This window comes from Nanorana parkeri, unplaced genomic scaffold (assembly GCF_000935625.1).
Source record: "Nanorana parkeri isolate BGI_ZX_2015 unplaced genomic scaffold, ASM93562v1 scaffold136, whole genome shotgun sequence".
NCBI classification, from domain to species: Eukaryota; Metazoa; Chordata; class Amphibia; order Anura; family Dicroglossidae; genus Nanorana; species Nanorana parkeri.
The window spans coordinates 1984993-1997151 of record NW_017306404.1 but is presented as its reverse complement, the minus strand read 5'-3'; the positions used below and the strand labels follow the sequence as shown (position 1 = coordinate 1997151).

At 46.3% G+C, this 12159-nt stretch overlaps 1 protein-coding gene across 1 annotated transcript in view; it reads left to right on the top strand.

Moving 5' to 3' along the window:
• Nucleotides 1-8528, top strand: part of LOC108784996 (cystatin-2-like) — a 9078-nt gene extending 550 nt beyond the window's left edge. Inside the window, exons 2-3 of the mRNA XM_018553961.1 lie at nucleotides 6773-6886; nucleotides 8445-8528. Of these exons, the coding sequence (XP_018409463.1) occupies nucleotides 6773-6886; nucleotides 8445-8528 (198 nt within the window). The remainder of the gene's footprint in view (nucleotides 1-6772; nucleotides 6887-8444) is intronic.
• The last annotated feature ends 3631 nt before the right edge of the window (nucleotides 8529-12159 follow it).

Here is a 12159-nt window from a genome sequence, read left to right as displayed (position 1 = left end):
TCTGCGATGCCGATCTGCCCAGGAACAGTGGAGAAAGCTTTGAATTCTACACGTTTTGCCGGTCACACATTGTTAACCCGGGAAAAAATGGGTGTGGCTACGTTAGAATGTGTGAACATGTGACTGGTCACACATTCTAGATCCATGAACCCATCGCACTCCTGACCGCTTGTCTCCAATGAAAGAATCTGAATGCTGCGGTGGTCGATGGACGGCAACCGTCATGTAACAGCAGGAAACAGGGACACCGGCACTCCAATGTTAGTTCAAATATAAAGTATTTTTATTGTAGAAAAAACGACATGTCACAAAGTTGTGACGACCATTTCGGGGTCGTCGCAACTTTGTGGCGTCGTTTTTTTCTATAATAAAAAGACTTCATATTTGAACTAACATTGGAGTGCCGGTGTCCCTGTTTCCTGGTCACACATTCTACCGCCGAAAAAATGGGCGTGATTACATTAGAAAGTGTGATGACGTCAGCGGTCACACATTCTAACAATCTGCGATAGAACACCGGACTGTGATAGGGGCTGAGCGGTGTGGGGTGAGAGACGTTGGCTGCTCACAGCGCACGGCCGTCTGTGACACTTTCTCTCCTCCCCGCTGGGACATAGAGCAGCGCCCAGCAGAGAGGAAAGAAAGCAGGGATGCACTGCTGTATCGGCCAAAAAATGGCACTTAAGGCATTTAGTCAAAAGTGCCATTTTCGGCTTATGTTTCGGCGGCCGATATATCGGTGCGTCCCTAATATTTGCAGCAATGCAGAATGGCACAGGCTATAGAGGACTACTCATCCCAGCAATACTTTATACAACTATAGCATTTCTGTATAAAGTACTGCTGAAATTTCTAGTCCTCTATAGAGGGTCCCATTCTGCATTGCTGCTCCGGAGCTGGTGTCAGAAGGAAGGTTTTAGTTTCCTGGAGAACTGGGCTGACTTCGCAGTCGGCTATCGGCTCTTCAGCAGAGACGGGCTGCACCTTAATGGGGGAGGTGCAGCATTCCTGGGGGGAAAAATGGTAGAAAGACTGGAGGAGCTTTTAAACTAGAAAGTGGGGGGGAGGGTATAAAAATAAAATTACTTAAATTAAACGGAGATAATTTAATCATTAGGTACTACTAAGAATGAGATCCTATAGGTTGGACTTGATGGACTAATGTCTTTATTCAACCTCAAATACTATGTACCTATGTAACAGAATGGCACTACAAAAACCAGCTACAAATAATAATTGTTTTAATTATTTATTTACACTTACCTCTCTTCTGCTGTTTCCCGGTGGGGGATTCAGAAAAAACAGGTGTCTGTTTCCTGCTTGCTGTGCAGTGTGTCCTCAGTCCTCACAGCCGTCCACTCCGATCTGCCTGCCCTGTCTTCAATTTTTCATGTGTCACTCACTGCTGTCCTTTGCTCGCGGCTCACTTCTTGCAGGGGTCGGCGGGCCCATAATATCTGGGTACCCTAACGCCTAGCCCCCCACCCCCCCAGTTCACCACATCGGACTCGGAGTTCTCTGAAATGGATCATTATCCCCATCTCTGCGCCGCGAGTGTCAGATGAACGGATGATCCGACACTCCCGGCGCAGAGACGGGGCGCCTGCCGGCCGCTGGATACCATCTGCACAGGCGAGGGGTGTGCTGGGCCCCCCTGAGGCTGAGGCCCTGGTGCGCCCGCACTGGCGGTAGTTCCGCCACTGGCTGAGGCCCAGGGCTGCCTCCTGAAGTGCCTGCCGGCTTTTTTATTCTCTGCTCCCTCCTCAGTATCCGGCGGCCCCCCTCCTCTCTGTGCTGGGAGTGTCGGACACTCCCGATGCAGAGATGAAGGGGGCTGCCGGATACCAATGTGATCATCGGACACTTCCGGCGCAGAGATGAGGGGGGCTGCCGGATCCAATGTGATCATCGGACACTCCCGGCGCAGAGATGGGGGAGGCCCGCCGCATACCGATCCGATGCTATCCGGCGGCCGAACACCACCGGGCACCCCCATCTCTGCCCTAGGGCTGTGTTACACTGGATACTGGGCTCCCCTTTAGGCTCAGGCTCCAGGGGCGGCTGCACCGGCGGTAGGTCAGCCCCTGATAGTAATACACAGGGTGATAAAGGGCTGAAACAACTAATCGATAAAAATCAATTATAACCGATAATGAGAATCGTTGTCAACGAATCTCATTATTGATTAGTTGATTTTCGATTAGTTGAATCCCCCACTGCCACTCTGCTTCTCCGTTGTCCTCGTCGCTGGTGCCAGCTGCAGCAGTCTGTCCCTTTTCAATCCCCGCTGCTCTCCCCGCCTGTGTCGGCAAAGGCAGCGGGGACACAGACCACTGCAGCTGGCACCAGCCCCCTGTACCTCCACTGCTGCTCTGTTCCTCCTCTGTCCCCCGTGCCTCTGCTGCTGCCCCGTTCCTCCTCTTAACCCCCCCCCCCCGCCCCCCCGTTCTTCCTCTTAACCCCCCATGGCTCCCCTGTCGATCCCATTCCTGCACTGCTGTTCTGTTCCTTCTCTGCTCCTCTCCTGTGCCCCCTCTTCTGCCAGCGGTATAAAGCCGGCGTCAAGTCTCATCAGCGGCTGGAAACAATAGCCAGCCTGCTATTGGCTATTTCAAATTGAAATAGCCAATAGCGGGCTGGCTATTGCACCCGCCCACTGTATGCTGGAATTACATTCAGCTGCCTTTCCCTAGCTAAAGCTAATGAAGTGGAAAGGTGACAATAGGGGTCTCATTGAACCTTACAGAGAACCTGTCGCCTCCAATGTGCTATCACATAGGGGGCTTGGGAGTCCCACCACGGATAGCAATGAAGTTCAGTAAAAAAAAAAAATTACGTTAAATAAAATGAAATGAAAAATACCCCCCAAAAATGTAAAGTCCCCCAACCCCAGGAACACGCACATACTAACCGAAACACAAGTCGGGTGCACCTACAAACGAAACGACGATTGCGCTACATATGTAATGATTAATGGGCCAATATTCATCGCTAACGCTAAACTGATGACTGAGCATATAGATTTGTATTTTCTCTACAATTTTGGTGTGTTCCTTTTAAATTAAAGGTTAGTTATTTTATTATATTGAGTTAGAGTTTTACAATTCACATTATTTTAAATCCATGAAACTAAGTAAGATATAATACAATTATTGAAAAAATATGCATCAAAAAGGTGGGAAAAGTAATTTTATATTTCGGCCCGACAAATTTTTCTGCAGGAGTTGCTGTGCGTTTCATTTCAATGGCATCCCAAATGCACCTCCCGCCCGCAGTGTGATTGCCCGCTGGTTCGTGCAGTACTGCATTGCCCTGCGTTCCAGTGGAGTGCAAATTCAAAATGGTGCATATCGTTTTATTCTGAAGGATACTCTGTTTATAAACCTGCACTTGTGCATTTTATTTTGCATAAATATTTTTTTTTCTTCTATCCAATTTAATGGAAAAAATAATCAGCCAACTAATCGATTATGAAAATAATCGTTAGTTGTAGCCCTAGGGTTACATGTATCTGTGTTCTCTCAATACCCGTTACATATATTGGGGTGATATTATTACATGGGGTGATGTGTATCTGTGTTCTCTCAATACTTCTCACATATACTGGGGTGATATTATTACTAGAGATGCACCGATGTATCGGCCGAAAAATGGCACTTTTGGCTAAATGCCATTTTTCTGCCGATACAGCGGTGCATCCCTGCTTTCTCTCCTCCCCGCTGGGCGCTTCTCTGTGCCCCAGCAGGGAGGAGAGAAAGTGTGACAGCCGGCCGAGTGCTGCCAGAGGACAGCGATGTGAGCGGCCGGCGTCTCTCTTCCCACACCGCTCAGCCTCCTATCACAGTCCGGCAGAGCACTGTGTGGGCGGAGACAGCGCGCGCAACGCTCACTCAGCCTCCTGTGACAGCTGTCAGGAAGGAGAGTGTTCTCTCAATACCCGTTACATATAGTGGGGTGATATTATTACATGGGGTGATATGTATCTGTGTTCTCTCAATACTTCTCAATTCAAATTAATATTTGGAGTGACCACCTTTTGTCTTTAAATCATCAGTACTTCTTGTAGGAGCTCGGCAGGTAGGTTGTTCCAAACATTTTGAAGAACTGACCACAGATCTTCTCTGGATGTAGACTGCCTCATATCCTTCTGTCTCTTCATGTAATCCCAGACAGGCTTGATGATCTTGAGATCAGAACTCTGTGGGGGCCAAACCATCACTTCCAGGACTCCTTGTTCATTTTTTTTTTTTTTTTATCCTTAAGATAGTTCTTAATGATATTGGCTGTATGTTTTGGGGTCATTGTCCTGCTGCAGAATAAATTTGGGGCCAATCACACACCTCCCTGGTGGTATGGCATGATGGATAAGTATCTGCTTGTATTTCTCAGCATTGAGGGCACCATTGATCCTGACCAAATCTCCAACTCAATTTGTAGAAATACAGCCCCAGATTTGCAAGGAACCTCCACCATGCTTCACTGTTGCTGCAGACACTCATTATTGTACCACTCTCCAGCCCTTCAGCGAGCCAACTGCCTCATGCTACAGCCAAATAATTCACATTTTAACTCATCATCCCAGAGCACCTGCTGCCATTTTTCTGCACCCCAGTTCCTATATTTTTGTGCATAGTTAGGTCGCTTAGCCTTGTTTCAACGTTGGAGCTATGGTGTTTTTGGCCGCAATTCTTCCATGAAGACCACTTCTGGTCAGACTTCTCCAGACAGTAGATGTCTGGGTCTCACTGGTTTCCACCAGTTCGGTACTGATTGCACTGCTGGACATCTTCCAATGTCGAAGGTAGGTAAGCATGAGTAAGCATGGCCAACCACTGCGTCTACGGGCCTCAATATTGCCAGTTTCTTTGGGCTTCTTCAAAAGAGCTTGAATAGCACATCTTGAAACTCCAGTCTGCTTTGAAATCTTTGCCTGGGGGAGACATTGCTGATGCAGTATAACTACCTTGTGTCTTGTCGCTGTGCTTAGTCTTGTCATGGTGTATGTCCTGGGACATTAAACAGTCTTCCACAACCTCACCTTAGTAGCAGAGTTTGGCTGTTCCTCACCTATTTTATAGCCTCCTACACGGCTGCTTCTGTTTCAGTTAATGACTGTTTTAACCTACATAAATAAATTGATGATTATTAGGACCTGCTGGGTTGTTTAATCAAACACCTGACTCTAAAGGTGCCCATACACTGCTTGATTCTCGTACAAGAATCGGGCGAAATCCCACGATCGTACGAGAATCGAGCAGTGTGAACGAAGACGTGTGCCCGTTCTGCATTGCGGTCATCGGAAGCCCGCCCCTCAGCGGGGCGGGCTTTCGATGATCGCAAGTACGATCTGCCCGTCCAAGGTGGGCAGATCGTACGAGCTTTCAATAAGCATACGACCATCGCAAGACAAAAGTCTTGCGATGGTCGTAAGGTGTATGGGCACCTTTATCCTACAAAATCAATGACTGTGCAAGTGGAAGAATTGCTGCTGGTTTGAAGCGTAGTCACAACAAACATTCATTTGGTTTAGTTTTTTTTCTTCTGTTCACCCATTTTGCATCTTGTAAATTGATCATAAGCAATACAAATATATATTTTGAAAGCATTCTTACTTTACAGCTTTTTTTCACACCTGCCTAGAACTTTTGCACAGTACTGTATACCTGTATTCTCTATTAATACTTGTCACATATACTGGGGTGATATGTATCTGTGTTCTCTCAATACTTGTCAGATATAGCAGGTATCAGCAAAGTTGTCAGCTGTCCCTCACTGATGAGGAAACTGAGGACAAGCCCTGGATATGTTGCTAAATGTTCAACCTAAAGGCAAAATCACACACCTAAATAAAATTAAAAATGTGATATTTTGCATTGGAGCTAGTAAAGCATTGCAGCCGTGATCAGTGGATTGCAAGTGTGATGCTCTGCCTTCTGCAGGCACTTACTCTGTAACCAAAGAGGCTGGAGAAAGCAATCAATGGGCTACAAGTGCGAGATGTCACTACACTTGTACTCCATTGAGATCTACGAGTACCTCAGTGGCAGAGACTGTGAATTAATGACATGACTGTATGTGCAGCACTGTGCATAACCAGGCTGAATTCAAATATAAGCCAAAGCCAGCAGGAAAAACCTCACAATTCAGGTGAGTGGGCATTTTAGGTTGTGGGGGCTGCTTCACCCTAAATATGGGTGTAGGGCATAAGAGGTACATCCTTGAGATTAAGGCTTCATTCACACTTGCAGTTTGATGCAGGGATCTTTCTGCAAAATCAGTCAGGTTAGATCCTTTGTCTATGCGTCTAGATGCTTAAAATGATGTGCGTTTACACACATCCATTTAGATGCATCTGCCCTTTGTCCATTGAAACAGTCCATTTTAGTAGCCAATGAGATTTCAGCAAATAAACACATCTTGAGTTTACATGCATTTAGAAATTCAATTCCTGGACACAGTTGTCTTTTTATTTTTTCTAAACGCAACTAAACTGACTGCAGACAAAAGCATGGAAACGTGAGGTGTGAATAGATCCATTGGAAATCATCAGAGATTCATATATTTGCACTTAGTAATCCATATAAATGCATCGAATTGCACCTAGTGTGAAAGTAGCCTTAGATGAAAGGGATTTGTTTGGATGCTCCATGCTAGTATATTGTTTAAGCATGAATTTTCATGTTTTGCAGTCCTTTGGGACAGGTTGTGTTTTTGTATATGGAAAGCCTCTTGTAATACCGAATTCTCATTTTATGTTATTATACTTATTTAGGTGGTTGCTGGGATGAACTATGAACTGACCATATTATTGGGAAATACAGCATGCAAAAAGGGGAAAAACTACATGAATAAACCTTGTCCACTGCTAACAGGCTCAAAGCTTAAGGTAGGGTGCTTTCTCATTACGTTTTCTTGACATGTGACTAATGACTGTAAATCTAATACTCATTCTGCAGCTTTGGTCAGTGTCAGGCCTTGTTCACACGTTTTTTTTGAATGTGCATCAGGCAGCAAGTGGTGGGTAATGCGTATGAGGTGGCAGGTGGTGAGAAATCTCAGGCCAGTTTCAGTAAGTTCTGGAGCTGTGCCCTTTCAAAATGACCCAGCATTCTGACATAGCAAAGAAGAGTTGAAGGGTTTACTTTCGCGAAGGCCCTAGTATAATGTGTTTGCATGCAAACAAATTTAGGCTTGCAGTTTTAGAAGGAGGTAAACATGTGAGCCTCTAGGTCTCCTAAGTAACACATTTGTGTGGTGGGGTTTCTGTGCTCACTCAAATCACCCAGATACAGGAGCGTTTGTAAAGAAGCTCACTGGCTTTGGTAAGGCAGCTCCCGAGCAAAACAAGCCTCCTTTTGCTATAGCTCGCAGTATACTGAGACACCGCAGCTGAACCGGATCCCGACAATTATGCCTGGATCCGCCCAGCTGCGTGAGTGACAGCTGGCTCTGCCTATCTAGAAGCAGAGCCAGCTGTACCCTCCCCCGTCCGTTCCGCCAGTGAGCGCTGGAGGATCGGAGGGGGGAGGGGGGAATCCAGTCCCTCCGTCACGGCAGAGAGCAGTGACAGGATCGAGAAGTGAGCGAACGCCAGTATGTGTTCGCTCACTTCCCGATCTACTGAGCCGACCTGTCACAGTCTTTGTCACAGGTCATCTAGAACTATGAGGTGATTGAAAAGCACTCACCTCATAGTTCTCTAAGTAACCAGAAGTGACCGTTTCTCTAGGGACACTCAGTTTTAATGTGAATGGAGATTAGTTTTCTCAGTTAAGCTCCAACATGTAGCAGTTTGTCTTCATCATGTAACAGTGCTATCCTAATGGTTTGATTACTTCTTCTCATTGAGAGGCATTTATAATGTATGATATGTTATACAGCAGCATTTTAGAAGGAAAGTATAATCTGTAAATTACACCTACATCTTTGGTGTGATGTTTTTGGCTAGAACGGTTGCGCTAACATCTCTCCTGTACCTGCAATTCACCTGCTGCATAGAGATTTCCAGTACTGGTGCTTTGCATTATTGTAATTAAAAAGATGCACTTAAAAGTACTTTCTGGGTCATTTTGGTTCAGAGCCTAACCCTACCCTATTGTGCAACCTCACCATTTGCTCATTGTATGTTGCCATTTACAGTGATGAACAATCTTACTGGCTCTGGTTTAGGAGATTGAAAGGTGTGGGGTTAGGCTCCTGATGCATGTCAGAGCACCTAAGTATTCGTAGCACAGGGGGGCTTACACTAAGAAAGGACTTGCAATGCAAATGATTACGTATATAAAACACAGAACAGGTTTTCTTCAATTTTGTTTGAGAAGGAAATGCTGTTATTTACAATTGTCATAGACAAACAATATGCAGAATGAACTGCAGCACTTTGTTAATGAATGTATTACACATATTTTGGATTATTTATTAATTTTATTTTCTATTGTTTACAGAAAGTTAAGTGCATTTTCACAGTGTATGATATCCCCTGGGAAAATGAAAGGACACTTGAAGGAAAGCAGTGTGCACCTATATAATCTTACTGAAGTACAGTTCTTCTGGACTTACTATCGTATACCATGGCTACAAGAACCTGTAGTACTTCTAGGTACTCGTAGGGCTAATCAAAAATCAGGGTTTCTGTTATAATGAATAAATGCAACATTAAATCTGCCTGTTTGATTTTTCTCAAGCGTATGTTAGTCCTCTTTTTCTATGGTTACACCGCAAGCACGGCAAGCAAGCTTTTGTTGCGCATATTGAGGTTAGCTACATTGGTAAAATAAACTGACTATGCAGCGTGGCAGAGGTATGTTTATCAAAACAATGGATAAACCGAACAGTCTTTCGGCAGTCATGTTCCCATAACTAAATGTAAACTACTCATTTTAGCTGGCTACCAGTTCAGACACTCGTCTTGTACAGGTGATGGGTATAAGGGTCATCACTTTGTGGGTGAGAGTAAAAGAGGAATGTCTCGAATGAATTCAGTGATCTTTGAATCAGAGTACCAGATACAGCTTGCACACAGTAATCAACACAGGGAGCTACATGGAGTACAAAGGTTTAAATCAAACCCAATGGTCTTACAAAACAAGATAGCTGGGGAAGAAACCTGGGTCTTGAAAGTGCCGAGTCAAACACCGACCAGACCCAGCTGCAGAAGGGGGAGGATTTGACCTACTGAGAAACTTGTATGGTGGAAGCCCTGAAAGCAAGCCTCCCATCTCCAATGATGCTCCTTTTGTGGGAAGTTGGCTTCTGAGCTGTAGTGGGAAATACAATTTCAGAGATACCCCCCGACTAAAGAAAATAGGCAGGGCTTCAACAGCCATGCCATGAAGTCAAAGACCACAAAGTAGGATGGCAAAACAGTCCTGTATACAGAATCCTGATGAACAGACAGAGCGACTGCCAGTCCATAGCAATGAGCAGCAGAGGAACACCCTCCATCTTTAATCCTGTGTCAGGGTTCGTTCACACCAGATGCAGTGTGTCCCGGCCTGATTCTGGCTGGATTGCATTGCGGCCGGCTCACTTCTTTGTGGGGCAGGAGGGGGCTGGTGGGCCATTGAAGTGAATGGCACCATAGCCACGCATGGACGGGATCGCAAGGCACATTGTGCCTGCAGTCCGGTGCAATCAAAATGCTGCAAGCACTATTTTGATCGCACCGTGTAGCTACGGTGCCATTCACTTCAATGGTCCACCACGCCCCCTCCTGCCCACACAAACAAAGTGAGCTGGCCGCAATGAAATGTGTTCTCTCCAGAATCGGGCCGGAATGCACTGCATCTGGTGTGAACAAACCCTCAGGGAAGGAAAATCATAGATCAGGGTGTATTGATCCTACAAAGTCCTGAATAACTGTCTTGCTGCGATGAGACTTCGGAATCAGAACCGTATCACTGACAAAGCCACCCAAACTTGAAAGCAAGGTGGGCTGTGGGAGGGCAGCTGTTTGAATAGGTGGCTGAGGATATATGCATGCACGTGCTCTTGCGCATCCCTGACTGCGACCTGATGTTCCTGCTAACTTCCTGCCATGTTGAGTCAAGTCGGGTATAAATGGTATTGACTGGCAGCTGATCAGGAAGCCTAAAAGCCTCATATCTGGGTTTTGTTCTTCCAAGCAGGGCCCATGCCTCTGGCTGTGTCTGATCAGCAATACTTAAAGCAGGAGCAACTGGAGGGATTAACAATGCCAAAAAGAAATAACTGTAAGCTGCAGGAGGGAACTATGAAACAGTAGGAGCATGTGTGCAATATCATGTGCTCACGCCTACTTAAATTTGCATCACCAAGTGCAGCTAGTGAAGGAGGTGGAAGTATTACCTGTAAAATCATTACATCACAGGGCATTAAATTCTTTAACCCCTGGGATGTTCAAAAGCAGTCCATCAGAGGGGTGGGCAACAGGGCAAAAGACAACTAAAAGACCCAAGGACCAAAAACCGCTAACAGGGAGCAGATAATTAGAAAGTCACAGCTCCCTGCAGGGATTTCCCCCCCACTCCCTCCCCAATGCTCCAGCGTGAGGGGGTAGGTACAGCTGGCTCTGCCTCTAGATAGGCAGAGCCTGCTGTCACTCACGCAGCTGGGCGGATCGACAGTAATGTCGGGATCCGTCCTGGCTGCGGCGGTCTCGGGATACCGTGAGCCGTAGCTCGCGATATACTGAGCTTTGGGTCACGGGAGGATGCTAGTATATGTCCTCCTGTGACCCTTAAAAGAGAACTATGGGGTAAGTGTTTTCCCCCCATAGTTCTCTTAAGGTACAATGGTAGACCTTGAGGGACAGAATATTAAGGAGCATAGGGATGACTGCATCGAAAAAGGCCTCTGTACTTCAACAGCCATGGCATTAAAGCCAATACCTGGGGAGCAGGGTGGAATACTGGACCTTGTGACAGTAGCCCTGGATGATCCAGAGAGTTCCCATGGACAGTCTGCCAGGAGCTTAACTACATACAGGGCATACGAGGGCCTCCTTGGCCAGTGGAGAGCAATGAGGATCACCGGAAATCCCTCCATATTGATACAGCAGAGGAGATGAGGCAAGAGATTCAGAGGAGGGAAGGTGTAGATCAGGCTGAACTGATTAGATGGAGTCACCAAGGCATACACTATGAAGGCTCAGGGAACTGAAGCTGTCACGTCGGCTCTATTGATCGGGAACTAAGCGATAACATTCTCAGCTTCTTTGTCACCGCTCTCTGCAGGGAGATGATTGTCAGTCACCGCTCCCCGCAGGTATTCCCCCCTCCCTTCTGTTCCTCTAGCCCCGACTGGAGGGATGGATAGGGGAGGGGGCAGACACAGCCTGCTGCCAATTAGGCAGCTGGGTGGATCCTGACAATATTGTCGGGATCCATCCTGGCTGCACCATGGCTCTGCGCTGTCAGCATACGGCGGTCAATAGCCCTCTATACACTGAGCTTTTGGTCACAGGAGGACATTAGTATATGTCCCCTTGTGACCCTAAAGAGAACTAGCAAAAAAAAAAAAAAAGTTTGGGCCATAGTTCTCTTAACCCATCTTTAGCCTTCTAGGGGACAGGAAAATGCCTCAGCTTTGGATCAATAACTCTATAAAGAAAACCCCGAGACATACTGGCATGATCTGACGAGCAGAGTCCGTATGAACTGTAGGCGTTTCGCAGATGGAACATTATAAATGATGAACTGGGAACCTGCGCTGATTGGTTACCTGGAGAGTTGTTCATGGTTTCATACCCAGCCTGAAACTACAAGTAGCTGCAGATGACTGATTAAACTTCCAGAAGGTCAGAGTTGTCGCAGAGAGAACATCAGAATAAAACTTGGACAAGCTGTGCTCATTGTCTGACTGGTGAAACCTTCAGGATTTAACTTATTTACCAGCGGTAGAGAATAGAACATTTTCCAAAAAGAGAACAGCAGAGCAGACTAAAACATGGCCGCTGTCCTAAGGACACTAGCAAAAAAAAAATAGAGTCACGATGTGAGTGGACGGAGATATCCTGTGCTGGCCAACGGTTTTTCAGGAAGTCCCGATTGCCTGTGAAGCTGGTTTTCTAGCGAAAGAACACCAGCTTCACTTTCCAAAGGCTGCCTGACCAATCAGGAAGCAGGGCAGCACATCATGACCCGCCTCCCAGCTTCCTGATTGACTAGGAAACCAGCTTCA